The 22,144-nt window shown below is 35.7% G+C and overlaps 1 protein-coding gene across 1 annotated transcript in view; it reads left to right on the top strand.

The window, feature by feature from the left end:
- Positions 1-22,144, top strand: part of LOC129259902 (von Willebrand factor D and EGF domain-containing protein-like) — a 49,060-nt gene that overhangs the window by 5,339 nt on the left and 21,577 nt on the right. Inside the window, exons 3-12 of the mRNA XM_064099039.1 lie at positions 4,345-4,404; positions 6,799-6,935; positions 12,226-12,324; positions 12,570-12,659; positions 12,972-13,107; positions 13,530-13,747; positions 14,305-14,378; positions 15,738-15,801; positions 19,651-19,860; positions 20,450-20,664. Of these exons, the coding sequence (XP_063955109.1) occupies positions 4,345-4,404; positions 6,799-6,935; positions 12,226-12,324; positions 12,570-12,659; positions 12,972-13,107; positions 13,530-13,747; positions 14,305-14,378; positions 15,738-15,801; positions 19,651-19,860; positions 20,450-20,664 (1,303 nt within the window). The remainder of the gene's footprint in view (positions 1-4,344; positions 4,405-6,798; positions 6,936-12,225; positions 12,325-12,569; positions 12,660-12,971; positions 13,108-13,529; positions 13,748-14,304; positions 14,379-15,737; positions 15,802-19,650; positions 19,861-20,449; positions 20,665-22,144) is intronic.

The following is a 22,144-nucleotide window of genomic DNA, read 5'->3' as shown; positions in this document are numbered from 1 at the left end:
ATTGGTATTTATTTTCTCAGCGATGTTGAGAAGCTTAGGATCTCTTGAGTTATGCCCGTCAATACATCACCACCTACACTCTCAAACCACGCGTAATTTCACCAGGGAGTCGTTCAAAAGGTTGCCCCGTGCGACCTTGGCAGACTTTTCTCCTGTCACTATTTTGTTATGGTACTGTAGGCCCCTGTTACATCTGAAAGTTTCCTACCCGAGACCCGACCGAGTCCACTTGCAACCTTGACTGGATTATTGGTGGATTAGCTTCGCGAACGGACCGAGTCCGAAATGTGGTCTGTTTACATCACAGCGTTCATTCCCTCCCCTATCGGTACGGTTTCGAGCGGTATCCGATTGCTGACACCAAAGGGCACTCTCGATCTAGGCTCTGAATAATTTGCGCGCGCTAATTGAAGTTGTTTACATTTCGTTATTCTGGAAGCATGCTGATGATCCCAGCAGTCGTTGAAGATATGATCGATTTGAAAATAATACGTTTAAAGTGCTTCCTTCTTTCCACTAAAATCAAAGACTTTATCAATCACAATTCACATGTCAAAAGCCGCAAAACATTCGAAGAACGACGGGGCTGGGGAGGGGATAGCGCGCGCTATGACGTAATTTGACAGCTGGCGAACGGACCGAGATAGGTTTGAAAGCTTGTGTGCGTTTACATCTACGAATCGGTGGACCGGGGCCGGCCCGATACCTACCCGAGACTACCTCTTGATGTGGTCTCGGGTAGGTTCGCTAAAAGGTGGCCCGAGGTAGGTTTGGGATGTTTACATCTGATTTCTTTCCGACCCGAGGTAGGCCCCGGGCCGGCCCGAGGTAGGGAATCTCTCAGATGTAACAGGGGTCTAAGTAGCAGCAGGATGGTAGCTAATATAAAAAAAATTCAACATTGGGACGTTGGAAGGAGTGGCGAGGGTGTAGACAAGACGCGGCGATTCCTTGAGATTTGTTGAGATGAAAGTAGTCTGTTGTTAAAAAATAAAGAATAAAAAGGTGCAGGGGGGAATCCCAAAGGATCACCATATTTGGTCTATTAATCAGCATTTACACTATATTACAATGAAATTTTTATCTTCCAGTGATAGGAACTGGTAAATCATAATTGTTTATCAGTAAATGTATGTTAAAGAGAGAGATGAGAGACATGCATTTAAAATACGAATAGGCTAACTTATATGTTAAAGAGTAATAATAGCGTTCAAATACTCGATGTATCCCATAAACTTCAAATTTGGCTAAATCCTACAAAGTTGAGGTGCCCCTTCCCCGTATTTCTATAAAATGTCGTGCATACTTCTTTAATCCAATGTAGTCCTATATATTTGAAATCCGCATCATCCACAGTAAAAAGAAATAGCCCATTGTTTAAACCTGTCACTCTAACAAAAAGTTGTTTAAACTTTTTTTTGTAATTGTTTAAACCATTTAACGACTTAAAAAGTTTTAACAGTTGTCTAAAAAGTTAAAACAGTTGTTTAAAAAGTTCAAAATGTAGTTGTTAGAGTGACGGGCTTAAACAACGTGCACACAATTTTAAAGGTAAATTCCAGTTCTGGTAACGATCTCAAAATGACTTTTTACAGAATCTAATATAATGACCACCCAAGTGTCTGTTTTTATGAATTAAAATATGTGCCAAAGGATTCTGGAAGAAATTGTGTAATTGCTGAGAAATAAGCAAAATAAGCGCGGATTCGGTCACTTCCGTCGGGTCTTTATTCCAGCAATAATAATACACTGTCCCACGTGTGCCTATATGTGTTGGCGATCTTCAGTGTGATCGTATTTCAGCTTAGATTTTATGATTTCACAAAGTTCAGTTTATGTAACTGTACCAGATCTAGATCCACGATGATATAGTCATACTTAACCTTGGTTTTACAGACTTTCTCATGAAATTAGTGTTTTACTGCAACTACTATCATTTAGCTTTAAACAGCGTTTTTACAGTGCATGTCGTATAGCATACGGCGTAAATGTTAGTAGTAAGTAAGAAAGGGACAGCTGATGCAATATCCTCAAATCCAATTATTAAAAGATATACTTAACTCATAAAATATTGTTTATAAAAAATAAAGATCATGATGATGAATATTGAAGGTTGTTAGATCTGCTTCTACACCCCCCCCCCCTACATGCTCTATTTGATTTTCCCTATCCCTTCTTCACCTCACTGCCACGAACAAACGCACACATATTTCTTCATACCTTCTATATTTTTTCTTTTTTCCTTTCTTTATATTTCTTTCTTTCTTTTTCCTTCTTCTGTCCTTTATTTTTTTTTCTTCCTTTCTTTCTTTCTTTCTTTCTTCCACCCTTTCTTCCTTGTCTTCCGTCCTTAATTCTTCGCTTTGTTTTTTTTCCTTTATTTGCATTTTTCTTTCTTTCATTCTTCCTTTCTTTCTTACTTTCTTCCTTTCTTCCTTTCTTCCTTTCTTTCTTTTCTTCTCTTTTCTTTTCGTCTCCTTCCCCCTCTCTGTCCCATTTTCTATTCTTCAGCGAAGAACTCTCCGTAGCGATTTACTTAAAGGAGAATGAAACCTTTGGAACAAGACAACTTGTGTGAAAACAGAAAAATCAAAGAAACAGATCAATGAAAGTTTGAGAAAAATCGGACAAATAATAAGAAAGTTATGAGCATTTGAATATTGCGATCGCTAATGCTATGGAGATCCTCAAATTGGCAATGCGACAAAGATGTGTGATGTCACTTGTGAACAACTCTCCCCATTACTTTAGTATATATTTCACTTAATTTGCCTCTTTTATCACATCTATCAGTAGATCATGTGTTTTTTCTATAGGAGGGCATGTAATACAGATTTTTAAAGAATACATCGTGGATAAAGAGTTTGTATCACCACAAGAAAAAGCAGAAAGAGACATTTTGAGGGTATTTTATAGTCCATCAAAGGGAAAGTTGTTCAAATGTGACATCACAGATCCTTGTCGCATTGTTAATGGGAGGATCTCCATAGCATTAGTGAATGCAATATTCAAATGCTCATACCTTTCTAATTATTTGTCCGATTTTTCTCAGTCTTTCTTTATTCTTATTCTTTGATTTTTCTGTTTCGACACAAGCTTACTTATTCCAAAGGTTTCATTCCCATTTAACCCCTTAATATAATTTTGTAATTGCTGCTCTAGTTCAATACCGTTTATTTCGATTCTTGAACCGCTATTGCACCTGTCGTCTCGTACAACTGAAGGTAAACCATAACAAGACCTAGAAAGAGTGAAAAGTTGTCAAACTAATCACAACAAGTATCGGAAATTAGTGTCTCCAAGCATTCGTAAAAGTCATCAATTTCCTCAACAATTAGTGAGACACAACACAGCTTGGTCAGGCGACAATGAGATCACGTGACCTGGTAAAATATAGAGCAGGTTGTAATTGTTGGTGAACGACATCAGAGATTTCATTTTAAGAATTTAGTTACACGTTACTTATCATTCAAGTAGATGTTACTTCCAATACCGTGTCCCATAAAAACTATGCCTGAATGTTCCATTATCACAGAGTTAAAATAAAACATTTTGGAGGCGGGGGGGGGGGGGGTCACTATGTGATATATTGTGTCTTGTTCTTTTCAAGCTGAGTTTCATTTACTGCTTCGTGACCAACAACTCGATGCCTATCTTTCTTCTGCATTACGACTAGGACTAGTAAATTAATTTATTCGGGCAATTCGGGCAGCGTAACAGACAGACTTTTCCGTTTAAGAGCATCGAACTTTTTAAAAACCAAAGTCTCTTTTTCGTTAAATGATTTGTTAGAAAACTTTAAAAGCTGAGAAAAAGGGTATTAACATGTCAGATCTCATTTGAAAATGAGTTCCCATAGCACCCCTCCCCCGCCGCTTAATGAAAGCTTGTGTCATTTTTGTAATGGCCATAGAATATTACCTCAACTTTTAAAACATAAAGTTTGAAAAGTCATTAATCGCAAAATTGAAATTCGATATGATTTTCTGCTGCCCTGACCTCTTATTCAAAGGTTCAAAATACCACAGGGCATATTCTTGCTTTTCTTGAGAGGCATAAACAACAAACTCTTCAAAATAATTACATTTCCACGATACATGTAGAATAATTTCAAAGGTAACAACTGGTTATTGTATTAACCGCGTTGCATCTTTTGGAAAATGAAAATTTACCCATTATTCTTCAGGATTATGGGGAATATTTCAGATATTATGTGTTGTTGATAATTTGTCCTCTCTTTAGTTAACATTTTCCATCGAATTGCGAAGTAATATCAAATATTGTGGACTTGTTACACGGGTTGGGTAATATTGTTTTTTTCAACGTCTCTGCTTGAAATTTCAGAGGCTCGAGAAAAGTGCGGCCCAGGAGAACTTTCACCCGATGGATTCGAACCATGCAGAGGTATGTAGTTTCAGGTTTTCCAACATATAAGGAGAATACAAAAAGGGTATCGACATAATGTATTCTTAATTTTACACATTAATTTTCAGTGCAATATTCAATCATAGAGCTATAGCTCTATGATTCAATCATGGACATATTATGATTCAATTAACTTAGCCTACATATTACAGGCACAATGCGGTTTCGCTGTTGTTTGCCAGCAGTACGAGTGTCAAATACAGCCAATATTTTTATGGAGGGATTTTTACGTTATAAATACACAAGTTTATTCTAAATAACGACTACTTCCACTAGACTTTTTATATGTTATTTGGAAATAAGTGCCAATAATGGAGCAAATGGTTTAAAATTTAAGGGATTGATTAAGACACGGTCATTCTACGTTACTGCTTACCCTTATTATCTATTATACCTCATACTGATACAATATTTCATTGGGACGTAATCAAACATTTTTCTCAGCGATGTATTTAGTGTGTGGAATGTCCTTTAATACTTAAAGGACACAAATTAAAGAGAATTTATGGGGGGGATTTGCCATGAACGCTTTGGGTGGGATCATTTCGAGAAAAAAAAAGAGTCATTGTAAGCAATCACTTCAATTGTTATGTTCAAGATGATTGGTGCAATTGTTAAACGATAAAAGACTTTTTTTGTAAACTGAGGGGATTCTTAAATTGATATGAATCCGTAAAAGTGATGAACATAATACTCAAGGAAAGGGAAATCTTAGAATGATTGACTTTAAAAGGGATGTTTTGATTCAGGATTAGGGGTAAAGTGGTACGTGTTGTGTATTTATTGTTCCTTCGTTACAATTCGTCATCTATTTTCGATTACCTCTTTCCACACAATCATGCAGATTGTAGTATCGAGGGAAAAACTCACAAAGTTTACATAATTCTTAACTGGGAGACATCAATCTTGTGTTAATTTGATCTATTTTTGTTACTTTCTGTACATATTTTTAACATTAATATTTGATCAGATATGATACACTTGTAAATTTTAATCACGTTCCTTCGCACTATATTTGTTACTGAAAGAAGAAATGTATTCAGGATACCTTTTTTACTGGATTCAAATGGACTTATTGATTCTTTTCGAATTTAAACGAAATCATTTTTCCATTTTGTCTCATTTCATTTTAATTTGAGCAATTTTGGTGACCTCTTTACACAAAAAAATAAAGTACATGATTTGATTCCCCTCCCCCCAAAAAAATAAAAAAAATGTTATGTGTATTACTCCCCCCCCCCAAAAAAAAAAAAATGTTATGTGTATTACTCCGTGAATGTATCAGAAAGTCGTTCTCTGATAATGAATATTTTTTTTTTATCGGGTGGGTAGATACATGAATAAACATGGATCTTGTACTTCTGAGGCAAGAAATATAATCACAATTGACCTACATCAAACCAATGGTCGCTCCCATTCCGCATTTATCGCGAAAATGTCGTTTTTTTTTTAAGGCTCCCAGTCTGTTTATAGGGTTAAACTAGAACATGGTGTAACCCGGACATGAGAAGTCTGGAGCACAGCCTGAGGCTGTTGTGCCTGTAGTTTGACTTCATGTTAGGGTTAATAATGTGAATCATCAAGTACAAACTATAAGGCCAAGGACGGACATAACTGCTGTGACACGGTGAGACTCGAAACCCGAGATGGGAAGATTTAAGCCAAAGTGATGAGAGAACAACGCATTTATCCCATCAAAAACTGGTATACAATTGCCATGCTCTCACTCTTCATGTGTGTAGGGGCCTGTTGTTTTAATATCAATATATAACTGAATAAATAAATTACAACGAAATAATGATTTGTGAAAATTATAATTCAGGGGCAGCGGAACGAATTTTAAAGTGCGGGGGATGGGTCGGTAGGGTGGGCTGAACCGAATTAGGAACCTAAACATCACACGTTTTATTAATGTAAAAAGTGGGAGTGGAGGGGTGAAGCCCCCCCCCTCCCCCCCCCCCCCCCCAGTTTCCGCAGCCCCTGCACGTAGGCCTAAATAGTCATCACTCTACGGAATTATGACCTCTCGATAGCAAAACATAATGTTAGTAAATGTAATGATACAACTGGGCGAATCTTACTGATAGCTGGCCAAACGATAAATGATCAATTTCAACTTTAAAGGAGGAGAATCAGAAATATTAATGATTTGATTTACCATGATCCAGTCGTTCGTAAAATCCTGCTTTTCATTACCTACAGCTTCCTAAACGTCCCAAGTTAGTAAAATTTCAAATCACAGAGATAGAACTACATACATTGACAACTCTCCTCCTACTATTGCAATAATTGAAGAAAATCAAAACACCTTAAACAAGCAGCGTATTTTTGGCTGTTGTACTTGAACATTCTAATGATTGCATTTCCTTGCAGAGAGTTTTCCAACAATCCTCGGCCTTCCTGAGATTACACCAACCCACTTTGAAGACAAGGTCCAACTTAGATGTTCTTTTCGAGGGTTGGAGTCACGTGAGGGCTCAACAAAAAGTTACACGGTCACGTGGTTTAAGGTAGGTACTGTTTTGGAGTATGTTGTGGGACTAAAATATTAAATCATTACGTATTTATAAGATATATTTACTACATGAAGCCAACGGTGATATGGCAGTCACGCGCTGGTGAATACAAAAATTCATATCATACTTTTCTTTCTTACTAATATTTTCTTCGGCATTCCTGTTTCATTACTTCGTTTCGGGTTTCTACGTTCCTGATCAGGACAAAGCAATAAGAATAATACATCAGCATAATAATAATCTCTTCGGGATTTTAAAATACTTTTTGATTAAAAATAATCTAGTTAATGTTTAAAATTGAATTGATGCTATTTGACTCTACCAGTGTTGCAGGCAAACTATTCCAAGAATAGATCATTTATTATGAATAATTGCCAACCCGTTCTGTATATTGGTTATAGAAGTTTCCTAATTTGAAAGTGTCTTTGTCATGAAGCCTGAGACGATGTGTATAAATTTAAACTAATGTATTCCGTGTAAATGTATAACTTTAAATACATTTCAATTTCATATGACAGATCTCTGTACTGAATACTTTGCCATTTGATGTACAATTCTGAATAGTTATATCTTCCCTCTGATAAAGTATATGCTCTATCATTTTATTAAAAATCTGTCGATTTGACAGAGCTAAGAAATAGTTAATCTCCTTCTGGCTAATTTGTCACGTCTGACTTCTGTTGATATCACTCCTTTTCAGACTTTTCTTTTTCACATCATCTAATAGGGGAAGGGATTACAGGATTTGAGGACGTTTTTCTTTCATCTTTTCGTCTGTTCGATGCTTGCTTTTATTCCGACCAGATGATTTGAATTCCCCATTGGCTGGTAAAAGCACAGCCCATGTGAAAGGACACTCGATGTGGACCGATGGGAAAAAAGAAAGTTGAAAAGGCCAGAAAAGCTATATTATTTAGTCAAGCAATAAGTGCCCCACCTGTGTCACAGGGCTGTGTCACCTCTCATATTGAGATCGGTTGATTGATTTGATTTGTCATTGTCCTCGTGAAGGTTCTGTAGATTTAATCTTATTCCTAACAAGATAAGGAATGCCATGCGATGTAGGAGTGTCCAAAATATATGTAAAAGTAGTGTTGTGGAAAGTTGTTTACAACGAGTTTCATTTCCGTTCTCTTATGAAACATTTCGGCGCTGTGACGAAATCGAAATGTAGAATTCTTGCAAAACATTTGATTTTATGTGACTTCTTCATTTACTTCAGTACTTGATTACTTATTTGGAACCAGTGAATATCTTCTGGTGGTGTTTCGATTCCTATTAACAATTGGTTTTTCAGCTTGCCAAATTGGCACCAATTTTTGGATTATACTGGGCTATTTTGCAGTTCCATTATTCAATGACAAATGCTTTCTCGCAAATTATTTACATTCCATTGTAGGTTTAAACGTAAAGTGAAATCTTGTCATGTGAAATTCGCGATCCAAATCGGTAATTATTTGTAAAATTCAAATGTGAACATGGAAACATATATCAAGAGTAAGATTGTGGAATCTCGTTACCAAGGGCGGTGGACAGGGAACGACCGCCCCCTCCCATGACATGTCAAGTAGCAAGGGGAGATACAGAGAAAGACTCGTCAATACAAAAAAACTGTGAAGAAAATTAAAGAAAAGAGAGAGAGAGAGAGACGTCTTTAATCTAGTGCCCCCATTATATATAACAGTAAACGTTCTTAACCAATATTCATTATAAACGACAAGAATAGCTCAAAATTATTTGTTAACCTATCACAAAACTCAACCTTCCCTTTAAGACCGTGATAGATGTTACTCACGGCTGCTCATTCTAGAATTCATTAAACCGTTAAACTTGTTGAATATTCAGCCGTTCTCTACCTCTTTCTACTGATTTCCTCAACTTTTGATGAAGGTCAATGTTAAGGACGCTGTTTCGTTTTAAAGTGTTGTTGGTCCTAATGATATTTCCTTATTTCTCCGTTTCAATGGCTTTTGGATATTGGCCTGATTTCTCTCAGGGTTCAGTGTAATTTGAATTAGAACATTAATCGGAAATTATTAACATCGACCTTTGAAAATTTAATCAAGTCGTGAATTAATTCGAAATGTTTGGAAAAGGTTTATGGATTAAATCCTGAAATAAGTATGATATAAATCATTTTCCTAACAAGGAGCAAAACGTTTCGGTAAAAAAAATATAAAAGAAATGAGAAACCTTCTCTAGACACCATAAAATGACTATGAATGAACGTGGACCTACTGCATTTTCCAAATAACGAACATAAAGTTTCGGGAAAAGACTATAAAAGAGATGAGAAATCTTCTCTTGACACCATAAAATGACTATGGATGAGTGAAAGCTCTTGAGTACAGGACTGTTATCACTCTTATCATCACTTGTTTCTTCCCCCATTGACATTTGTTGTCTAGACAAAACTACCCACCTTCTTCCTTGTTCTTTCTTCACAATTGTTAACCAACCTGAGCTCAAAGATGCAAATCATCCAGTGTTTCCCGAAATAAGAACCAAATCTCAAAATCCAATTGTTTATAAGTATAGATTCTGATTTATGTTTAAACACGCTGAAGAGCCAAGCCTTGCTATCTTTCTGGCACGTGAAAGAAAATATAGTTTAGGAGAGATTATAAATAGATATATCTCGTTCTGGCTCTTGTGCTCTTCTTTGTTGTGTTTATCATGTTTAAGGTAACCGTTATGATCTGTTAAAGGTATAATAACTGTTTTGATAGTTATGTGGGGGGGGGGGAGGGGGGATTGTCATTTCGATTACCATTACGACATTTGTTTTAACTATTACTAACACGAGATAAAAATCCTATTTTATTAATCAATTTTAGTAGGCCTCGGTCTAGGACAAATGTAACTACTCAAGGATTTCAGAAGGGTTATTGTTTTTGTTATAAATGCAATGCTCGATTCTTAAAGGGGAATCCAACCCAAATAAAAACTTGATTTTATAAGGAAAAGAAAAATCAGACAAGTTGATAGGTGAAAGTTTGAACAATATTGGACAAACAACAAGAAAGTTATGAATTTTTAAAAGTTGTAAATATGGGTAATCACTATACCCATGGAGACCTCAAATTGGCCACATATGGGATGTCATAGTGATGTAAGGCAAGGACTACTCTTCCATGTACTCCAATACATATTATGGCTAGAATGTCATTTTTCCCAAAAGTTTTATTTCAAATTATATTTTTATTTCATGAGGACATAAAACAATATACTACCTGGGTTATATTTAGATTACTGCCCCAGGGGAATGGGTACTTAGGAGAAAACCACAAATCCCTGATAATAAAGTACATGGCCTATGGGAAAGTTGTCCTTGCCCCTTGTCATAATTTACTTACCCAGTTGCCAATTTGAAATCTACATAGTGTTAGTGATCTCAATTTCAAAGCAGCTATAACTTTCTTATTGCTTGTCTGATTTCTTTCAAACTTTCACCATTCTGTTTAATTTATTTTTCTCCTTCCAAACACAATATTTAATGGCCAAGGCTGGATTCCCCTTTAACGCCACAAATATCGCATTATGGCATATAAAGACTATCTTAGCGTTTGAGGCCTCATGCGGTATCCATTACGGAATAATTAAAGCTTTTTTTGGTATGTTTTGTCCTTGTCAAAACTTCTGTAATCTTGTTTGGGACGTAGAGATATTGAATAGATTGTATTTTATAATTTGATACGTTTCTGATGTAACGTAAAACTAAAAAAGTTTAAAAGTTTGCATTATCCCCTTAATTATATTTCTGAACCTCGAGTGCAATATTTAATCTTACCATTATGTTCTTACTATATTTTGTTAATTCGTAGGTATATAATTTAATGTATTTTTCCTTTTTTCTGTTAACTTTGTATGTGTCAGTCTTCGGACTGTTTTACAATGTCTTTCATAATAAACCGAATTGAATTGAATTGAATTGAACTAACGGTGTTCCTGAGTCAAAATGTGATTGATATATGTGAAACATTGATCAAGACAGCTCCTCAGAAATTGGAGGAGAAGGTCGCATAATGGACAAGATATCCGAGAGATAATTACACTATAACTGTGTTACCGGAGCACCCCTCTGTCATTTTCAATTATCGTCCCATTTAACTAGGACTGTGACTTTATTTCGAATGGCGCAACCTTCACAGAGATTGAGACAACTTGGGGAATATTCAATAAAATTATGATGCCCAGTCTTTTTATCTATGTTATTTGTGGGGAATTTTTTTTTTTTAACTTTATTTTGCTGTGCTAAATGTTGAATTTATTTGTGATTCAGGTTTGTAGCTCAGTTATTGGACAAACTCCTAATTTTGACCAAGATTTGATCGAAAACTAGAGATTTTGATTTATTGGCATTTTGACCAAAAGTTGGTCAAATTTTCGACCGAAGAAAAATTATCTTAGTGAAAACAGCCATCATTTTTGTTGTTTATCATAAAATATACATCGACACGCGTAAACTATGTCGTGATTTATACTGGAATTACAAGTATGGTACCCGAATGAAAAGATATCCGATCTAATGTATGCTCTTATCTTAATAATTTAATCATATTATTGCATTGTCCCCCTGGACTTTTAGGGTTGACTTTTTGAAGTGAAATTCGTGTTAGATCATATTATGCAAGCGATCATATCAGAAGCTGCAAGTTCCTTCGAACCTATTCTATATTTCAGTTATGGATGAGCCACTGTCACTACGAATATTATTATTTTATTCAATATATTTGTTTCAATTTTGAAGAAAAAAAATCTCTAGCTCCTTGAAGTATTATAGTATTGTTGCAATACGTGTATGTTTCTTAATGGTATGTCATGTTGTATTTGAAATATTTTTATTCATTTCCCTATTATTAAGAAACCGTCAGCAACCAAAACGGTTAATAAAGTGTATAACCCAATATTTTCTGTACTCTGATTGCTCCGCGAACTCCATACTGTATAACTCATTATGTGGTCTGCTTGCCCAAGCCCCAAGAGTCTTAGTCCATCATGATCTCAAGCCTTGGGCAGATGATATCGCCAAATTATAATCAAATCATCGGATATAGGATATGATATACCATGAATTATGAAGCCAATAATATTCCATTGATTTTATGTATTACATGATTTTTAAACTTGCAAAGTTTCCACTTAAGAATAATTTCACAAGAAATAGTATGAATAACAAACCTCCGGTCACGCATATGGCATCATATTTCATACCATTTAAAAGGGGTATTGTAAATGTTCATTCGTTTGTTTTCATTGAGTATTATTTCTCACACTTTAATAGGCTGGACCAGACGAGATGTATCATCAACTCACCACAAATGACACATTCGACAACTTTGCCTCCTTAGAACTCCGAAAACATTTCTCATTAGGGGATAAAGTAAGTATAACAGACTAGGGGAGGGGGTAATCAATTCTATGAGTGTATACACGCGAGACGCATTGAAAATATATGCCTATCTGGTTAAAACGCGAAACGAGTGTATTTGTAATGTTTTTTTATTTATTCGGTTTTCATTCATTTTGTTGTAAATGTTTCGGTTCTTTCCCCCTCCTGATTAGTTATCTTGTAATCCTTCCTACCTGTCTACCGTTCAACTCTCTTTCTTCAATGTTCTTTTTTAGGTCATTTGCACTGTGCAAGCATTTTTCAATGCAACCAGACAACTAAAGAGCCCGCCAATAGAGAGTGATCCGTTTCATATAACAATATCGGTAAGTATGTCAAGATTTCATGTATAAAAACATTGTAACAATCTCTCTCCTGGTCTGTTTATGTAGAAATTTATCACTTCCATGATGTGCAATTGGCGACTGTCATTTTCTCTGTTTTCAATTTATCATAGTACGAATTTCTCAAAATCCCCTTTATCATACCTTCTCCTCACATCCTTTTAGCACTTACCAGAAACATTTTACATCACAACATTATGACCTCCATAAAGCCTTTGACATGCCATCATTTTTGTCGATATATTTGGATGCTTATAGTGATAAATGACTGTTTATTATTACTGTTACATTCAGGTATCGCCGAGAAGATTAGAGATTGCAGAAGATGGGCAGCGTCATCTAGTGGCCTTTGAGAGTACAGTGCCTATCCATTGTGATGATCCTGAGCAAAGCTGTTCTGTTCTTATACCTCTTTCTACCATTAGTAATGGTACGTTCAATGGTTTTTATACCTCTTTCAACTACTCCAGGAATAACAAAATCCATAATAATACCCTGTTTAATGCATCACTATTCTTCCTTTGTAAAAAAAATTAATTGAAATGGAATAAAAATGAAATATCCCCCCCAAAAAAAAAAAAACCCTGTATACCTCCATGTTATTCCAAGATTGAATGAACAGCAGCAGTATTTCATGACTAATTCAATGATTTTGTGGAATAATTTCCAACTCCATTCATGATAAAGGCATAAAAATATTGGAGAAACGCTATTTTTCTGAAAGAGATGAGAAATGAATGTAACATCATATTTCATTTTAGTCAAAGTCTGCGACGAAAATCATGATAAACTTACATTGTTCCAACTAATGGAGTCTTATTCCATTTTGAAATGGTTTACCTTCTCGCACAGATGCAGAAGTTGGATACGACATAGCTCTATCGGAATGTTTCGTAGAACTTCGTCCTCGATCGTGTGGTACAACGGAAACCCGATGTCGTCAAGCATTCATGTTCGTAACTGCTGTAACAGACTTTCAACATGACGGACGGACAAGCAATGAGATCATCACCGGTGACGTGATTAGTTCGGATCCGTTCTGGAGTGGCTTCAATCCTAACGATCTTGAGGTGAAATAATTTATCAATTTATTTAACTACTTTGAAATTTACCAAACGCATACACTTTTAAAATGTTTTTTAAAACATTTGGCTGTAAACGAAATCCTTTATTAGTTAAATGACAAAGTACATTCCTATACTATAAAACAAGCTAACTTGCATTAATAGAACTAAACATAATAACTCAAGAGATCATTTTATTGATGTAAGATCTAAAAGTTGACTAATAAAATTTTCCGAATCAGTTAGACGCACAACACAGGCGGTACGAAAATGAGGGAACCAATGGTGTTACACACTAAACATTTTTTGGTATTGCATCACATGAAAATAATAAATGTTCCACATATTTTCCCTTCAGCACTGTAAAAATATTGCTTGCTTTTATCCTGCATAATTTTATTGTAAATTATGATGACTCAATATAAAACTTCATGACTGATACCACCATAATTATGATTTGTAAATTGTAACTGGTCTTGTTGATACAGATGTGTGGTAAATGGTAAGTAGAATATCAGAGTTTGTAAATGTATTTACCTCAGGCATTGTGTTCTTTTTTAAAGGTTATAGTGAATGATATCCCAACGGCACAGTGCTACTCTTTCACAGACCCACACTTCATAACTTTCGACAGAAAGTAAGTATACTCAGGATTTTTTGGTAGTATTTTCAGTGTTTTTTTAACGATTTTATTATAAAAAAAGGTATGTGCAATGAACATGTTTCATATTGCACTCAGTTTTAGCGCCAGGATATAATTCGCCTATTTACTGTCAAACAATAGCAGTTACAACCCCCACCCCTCCCTTTCACGCATTGTCCCGTTAAGTGGTTACGTTTTACATCGCCATCCCACAGTATACCATTGAGGTCATTGGGCCATTTCATAAAGCTGCTCGTAAGTTAAGAGTGACTTTAAGAACGACTGGTGATCCTTTCTTGTGTAGATGATATTCACCCTAAGATGTTCATTGGTGATTTTGTAGGGCGTAAGAAAGGTTCACCAGTCGCTCTTAAAGTCGCTCTTAACTTACGAACAGCTTTATGAAACACCCATGATAGCCCTATGCAAGGGATCAACTTTTTAGTGATCAACCCTCCACATTATTGTTGCTCTGAGACTTTAAGTTGTGCATAAAATTAAATCACCAGTATTTGGTTCAACTGGGCTGACCGATATGAGGGTCATGCAAGTTTGGGAATAGCCAATATAATGATATGATTCTATGTCCTTCTCTAGAGTAGGCCTAAATATTGACTGCCTTTAGGAGCTTCTGTTAGAGAGGCTGTCTTGTATAATTTTAGATGATTGGTTGAAGAGGCTCTGAAGTAGCTTTCACGTCCTGTGCCCCATCCCACCCCTACTCATACTAATCTCACTCCTCCACTGAAAGGCACTGTATCCCAGGAGTATCACGTGATACGGTCTCATGACTAAACATGGCGTGTACATAGATCCACTCACCGGACATGAGTAGTATACTCCCTTTTCTACATTTAGTCTTTGCATCAGGCAATCAATGCCCCAATATGCATCAGTTATTGGTAAAATATATTTATAAATGGCGATGAATACAGACATGCTCGTGATAAAACGCAAGATAGTGTATAATGTGCTTGAATTTGTTTAGTTGACAATATCAGACAATAGCATCGCTACTAATTAGAATAATTTACACAGGCGTAATGTCATGCCTTGCGTTCATATTAACAGCTGAAAGAAACTTTCTGGTTCATAAATGATAATGGCTCTCATCTAATTGGTATTAAAGGTGAAGCATATGGATGCCCGGCAGGAATTTATTCCTTAATATGCTCAATATGAAGTAATATGAAGCGATACTTCAGTACTGGTAGAACAATTATTTTTTATTTCATTTTAGTTTTCTCTTGATCACATTCTTCAAAATAAATCACCATCTCTGCAAAAACATTTAATTATGTTTAATGCTAACTGAAATAAGGTCTGATGATTATCTCCACTTATTCTTCTCAGGAAATATGACTTCTACAAAACCGGAACATTTGTCCTCTATAAGAGTCTTAGGAGAGAGTTCGAGGTGAGTATATTATACATGTTCTTTTATTTAGCTTACTCATTTGATAAGGATTACAACACTTTATGGGTCCCCAGTTAAGGGGACAAGATTTAGAGAATAGTTGCAAGTTGATTTAAAAAGATAATGGAGGGCCAGTTTTATGTAATTCCAGTTCCATTAATTAAGACAGACAAATTACAGCTGCAAAAAAAAATTACATCTGAAACTTTGGTATCAGGGGGCAGTGATGTGCATTATATTTGTATATCATCTAACATGCCGATTTCATAAACTTTGAAATGACCATTATATATTTTCTTTCAACGTCGATGTTTTTGGTGAAATTCTAATCGCTCGTTCTCTCTCGGCAATTGATTATTTTTCTTTAACAATATATAAATAACCCTTGACATATTTCGTGATAGATTGAAAAGCTTGCGCTGGATGTTTCATTATTATTTTTTTTTTTAACGCAACTTTTGATCCGTAATTTGCGACGCCCTGATACACTGTCTCGAATTTAGTAAATATTTTGTAGTGCGTGTGAGATCCAAATTGCTCACAAATGTGATTTCATGTAAAAAAAAAAAAGTATTTATTTTTCTCTCCAAAATTCATCATTATTCTCTAATTACTTTCATGAAAACCAATTAATTTCTGGTTGTTAATAGTAAAAATAGTGCCACTGACAATTAATATTAAAAAAAGAAGAAATAAATGATTTTCAAAAACATTGAATTCCATAAGATATTTTTATTGCCACTATTGTTTTGTACATTATGTAGGTTTTATGAAAATTCTAAAAAGAGTGTCTAGATAAATATTTAGTACTTTAAAAGATGAACTTCGTTATTATGCATGCATTATTAGAACAAATTTTGATAATTTGTGAGCATTTACCTATAGATTTTTTACAGTTGAACGTGGGAGAAGAGCATGCATATTTTCGTCGCGATCCCGCGCTTACAACCGAGTTCTGACAGGGGAATAAATAGGCCCCACCCATCAAATGGACTGAGCAACTTCAAAATGAAAAGTAATTTTCCTTTAAAAAGGAAAATTGAGCACGTATTTACAATTTCAGAAAGCAACCTCCACAGATCTAGTAATTAATTGAAACAGTGAGATGCAACCCCGGCATGGACTTAAAATTGGGGGATTTAAAAAAGTAAAACTTGATATATGGTTTAGCATTTCATTTTTTCTTGGATTCGGGAAATGAATTGTCAAGAGACGAGCAAACACGAAGCAGTCCTTAAGACGACATGTCATGCACCTCATGTAAACTGTGTTAGGTATTAAGTAAGTGGGCCACGCGGATTCGTATGGATCGAATCAGCACCTGTATGTTAATTGAATGATTCCCATATGCCCTGTACTATGCTAAGATTTGAAACTTGTTAAGAAGGTGTAACTTCCTTCTTGGAGGCCTTCTCTCATTAGTCAAGTCAACGTATCCTAGATCCTCAAATATGTTTAATTGTGATAACAGAATTGAATTCCCCCATCATCACTCTTGCCTATGCTAAGTACGATGACTTTTCTCAGAGGCGAGATGTCTTCATACCAAGGGAGGGGATTCCTTTATGTGTCGACGTATACGGGTGTGCGTTATGGTGTGTGTGGGGGATTGTGTGTGTGGGGTGTGTGCGTGGGGTGATGAGAACGCGCGTGTGTGTTTTGTAGGTAATGTCCTGTCTATGTGTGTGCGCGCGAAGTTGGGTGTGTGTGTTTGCTTGTGCGTTGAAAATGTTCCATTCATTTATTTCGTTCTTTATTCCTTTTTCTCTCTTTATTTTTCTTTCTTTCTGTCTTTCTTTCTTCATTCCTTCCTTCCTTCCTTCCTTTCTTTCTTTCTTTTGTTCTTTTGTTCTCTAATGGACTAAAAACAAGGATGCGAACAAGAAGTTTGGGAAGGGTTATTTTCATTCCCAAAAGCGTCCCCACTCGTTTCAATAGCGAAATTATGCTGTATAGTTGCATAAGGAGATATCTCACCCCTGCGGTATAATGAGTATGAATTGTGCAAAACCTTTGTTGTGGTTTCTTATGTAGAATTTATTTTTTGGTTTGGAATTCCGCTGGTTTAGTTGCAACCTTTCTTCTTCTGGTGGTATTGCCTCCCAAATCAACTAGTTTGCATTGCCTTCTCATCGTTCCTCTCGACAACTCAATCTTATTATTTTTTAGTTTCAATCATTCTCAATGTCTCCTCTTTTTATTCCTTTATGTGTCGACGTATACGGGTGTGCGTTATGGTGTGTGTGGGGGATTGTGTGTGTGGGGTGTGTGCGTGGGGTGATGAGAACGCGCGTGTGTGTTTTGTAGGTAATGTCCTGTCTATGTGTATTTTTATTCCTATCATGAGTTCACTTGCGCCCCGTTTTACAAAATGTTTTGATTGCTCTGAATAATCGAAATGATGGAAAGCCAGAGATTTCATATACAGTGCGTATCAAAAAAAAGTTTACACTTAGAAAAAATCCTGTAAAATTATAAATTTGTAATATCCTAAAGATCTTTCTACATTTTAACATTGGTACAGATCCACTTAAGCAAATGACGATATAACTGTCGAAAAATACTTCCGCTTGAATGAGCACCGCTTACTTTTGAAAAGTTAGTGAAAAATGATTTGCGCAGAACTTTGAAATAGTTATGCGAATAAAAGTGGACCTTAATCATGAAGAAGACATGGAATTTAGCTAGTAAATTAATTTCAAGATATCTTCTACATTTATTAACTTGTTTCCTTGCCCAAACACTTCAAAGAGTGCATTGCGCCCAACCCCACTCCCCCACACACCGAGGCCATAGTGACGATATTTACTTTACACTGAGCTGTGATTTACATGAAATGGCTTAGGCTTGATTTTCATTTTGTTAATCATTGTCAAGCTTGCTAAAAGTGTGGAGGAACAAGTATTAAATGAAAAATTAAAATGTAAATCAACTTTAAATGATAAAAACCTAGTGAAAAAATGCTGAGATGTCTGATATAAACTTTTGTTCAGATTCAGTTATGTTCTCAGATCCAGCTGGCACAAAAAGGGTAAAGGTTAAAGGTTGTGCTTACTAAGTATTGAAATTTCAATTTGGGTGGCAAAATTGTTACAAAATGCTTGAATGTACCGTTTTATTTCAATTGACTAAAAGTGCAAGCGAAATGTATGAGAAATGTTTCGCAGGGTAAGTTTGATTTCGCCCTTTCCCCTTGACACAGAGTGAAAACGAGCATTTCTGCGCAAACAGATTTCTGCGAGCTTTAGAAAGATGGACAGAGCTCACTCAAGTGTAACATTCTGTCAAAACTTTTACTTTCATTGGATAGATGAGACCCAAAACCAAGTTTACATGTGAAAAAATTACCCACATGTTGTATATTTTTTAATTCCCAGGGCTTTTTCAAAGTGTAAACTTTTTTTTGATACGCACTGTATATCGGTTATTTTTGTTAAATATAAGTATACAGTATATTATATTAGTGTTTCAACGATCAGCGTGGTCCTCTCTTTTTATAGAGGGACTATATTTTAATTTTCTGAAAGAAAAATTATGCAATTATAGGTTTTCCATAATTAGGATCAATTGGATATTAATTGGATCAATTAAAACTCCTTGTAAGATGGGGCCTAGGTGATACTCGAAATATTCAATCAACCAATCGCAACTTGACTTTGAACTAGTCGGAAGCACGTACTTGGTCTTTTTTCCAAGCCGAGTTTCAACACATCTCTTTCGGCAAGGTCCCCAGTTCTCCACGAGCCTCTTTACATGTTTATCCGCAATTGTCAGTGACCTTAATCAGTGTTGATTAATTGAAATTAATCTAAGAGTTAATCGCCAGTTCTTACCCTTCAACACTTTTAGGTGCATACCCGTATCTGGAACTGCGGCGGTATCTCAGAGCAGGTGTCCTGTAACTGTGGGTTCGTCGCCAAGGAAGACAATGACGTCATCTCGGTGGACATGTGCGATGGTAACGTGCTAGAAACCAGAGCGGAAGTAAGGGTCAGGAGCCCCCAGCCTCTGACGGACGGGGTCAAAATTAAGCAGGCCAAAAACGGAACCAAAATTACCGTGAGTTTGAATCGCTTTGCAAATTAGGCTTGCTGACAGCTATGTCTATATTTTGCCTCGGAGGGTTCGTGTGTTTGTCAATGTTTTGAAAGAGGTATAGGAATTGATTTGAAGAGAGACGGTACAGAGCCTGGTAAGGTGAGATAAGAGAAAGAAAATTGAAGGAATGAATAAATGCGATCAGAATAAAGACATGATAGAGATACAAAGTTCAGAAATAAATCCGAAGGGGAGGGAGGTACAGTGCCAGGAAAAATTTAAAAACCTGATATTTCAAAAGAGACTTAGGTTTATTGAATGGTAAATCTCCAAGAACCTGATCACAATTTCGTTTGTGTGCTAGTGATTTATTTACAAAGGGTGCGATAAATTATTGACATTTAGTACTATTCAGTTATTCTTAAGTTATATAGTCTTTGTAGCTATTATTGTCAGACGTCATTTCCACTAAATCGAGGCATCTTGTCTTGTAGTTGAATTTCTGTAGTTGAATCTCCAGTTTGAACAAAACATGACTTCCCATGCTGTCAGATAGAGTTTTAGTACATTTCTTGAAGTTTTTTTATTGTCAATTTCCTCTTCCATTTAGGTTGAATTTTCATCAGGGGCCTTCATTCGAGCTGATATCTCCGACTGGGGCATGAGTATCACTGTTCAAGCGCCCTCTCTTGACTTCAATCGTACAGTTGGTCTTTGTGGAACATTTGATGGTAATCCTGACAATGAGTTTCATGATAAACAGGGCAGGGATCTGGATTTGGCCATGAGGTTTGGACAGGCAAACGAATTTGTGGAGTTATGGAGGTCAGTAGCAATCGGTTCATTTAAAATTTTGTTAAATATGTAGCATCTTTATTTTCCCCTTCTAACCCTACGTCCCAGTAATCACTTTTGTTTGCGTCTAGCTAGTGTGTTTTTTTTTTACTATATCGCACATGTACTCAAAAATTTCGTTCTATTTGATATATTAACATCTGTAAAAAACGTATTCATCAAAACTATTTTAACGTTGCTTTAATTTCTGGTCACATGTTGACTATTGTTTAACTGCGTTGTTAAAAATATTTAGAATTTGCAAACGTTCAATAAAAAAAATATCCACGCGACTTTTAAACAGGATTATGATTAACTTTGCAGTTGAGTCAGCAAGCAATTATCATTCATCACACTGCTATTGGTATGTTCTCTTCTCAACAACTCATTCACTAAAACTGAAAGTCTTCATCGGACAGTATATGAAAAAGCAAACACCCTATTCATCAATATTCCTTTATGAAGTTGAACCAACAAACATTAATAGTGAAAGCGCAGATATAAATACAAATTGTAAAAGCATTAATGATATAATATGCTACGCTCTACGTTCTCGTATATATTCCTTCTTCGATATTTTCTAAAATGCTATGTTTACTTTGTATATAGTGGCCGCTCTTCCGACGGCAGCTGCGGTAGCGGCGGCGTCGTCAACACTGAATACTTATTTTTTGAAATAATTTAGCATCATAACTATGAAAGTGTGAGCACACATTTCATGAAACTTGGATATATGGGCAATCATTATCACTGTTCACGTGACATGAATTTCATGCCCGACGATCAGTATTAAAGGTTATGGTCAGTGAACTTTGGGATCGCTGTATCAACATCCAAACCTTAACCAACCAAGGTTAATAATAAATAGTAATTTGCGAAATACTTTTGAAAGTCACTGTTTCATAATGATTATCATATATCGGGATATGAGTGAATATAATGTCAGGTCACTAAGTTAAGGTCAAAGGTTGTCTGGGGTCAATAAATTGGTATCGCTTTTCAAAAAAAAAATTGAATCAATATTGAAATCCCATGTCTTCATTATTCTGTTAATATTCGATGTAATGGTTATCAGTTGTCCCACTTGCATGATGACGATTTTAGGTAATTTGGTCAAGGTTAAAGGTCATTGTAAATGAGATAACTCTGATAAATGAATATATGTGTTCATCGTTCAAAAGTATTTGTTCAAATCAAATAATGATACATGCCTGAGAAGATTATTAGATATCACAATAGAATATCATGTTCCTAGTCAAGGTCAAGTGTCATTTAAGGTCACTGAACTACGAGTTTATTATCAATTGTTTGGTTTGGGTTTTGTGTGTGTGTGTGTGTGTGTGTGTGTGTGGGAGGGTCTTATCTCACACAGCATATCGATACTGTAGGCGCCACATTTCCGACGGCGACGGCGTCGTCATCAACATTGAAATCTGAACCAAGGTTTATTCTTTGAAATGTCATAACTTAA

The sequence above is a fragment of the Lytechinus pictus genome, chromosome 1, assembly GCF_037042905.1.
Source record: "Lytechinus pictus isolate F3 Inbred chromosome 1, Lp3.0, whole genome shotgun sequence".
Taxonomy (NCBI): domain Eukaryota; kingdom Metazoa; phylum Echinodermata; class Echinoidea; order Temnopleuroida; family Toxopneustidae; genus Lytechinus; species Lytechinus pictus.
This window is presented reverse-complemented; position numbering and strand designations above follow the sequence as displayed.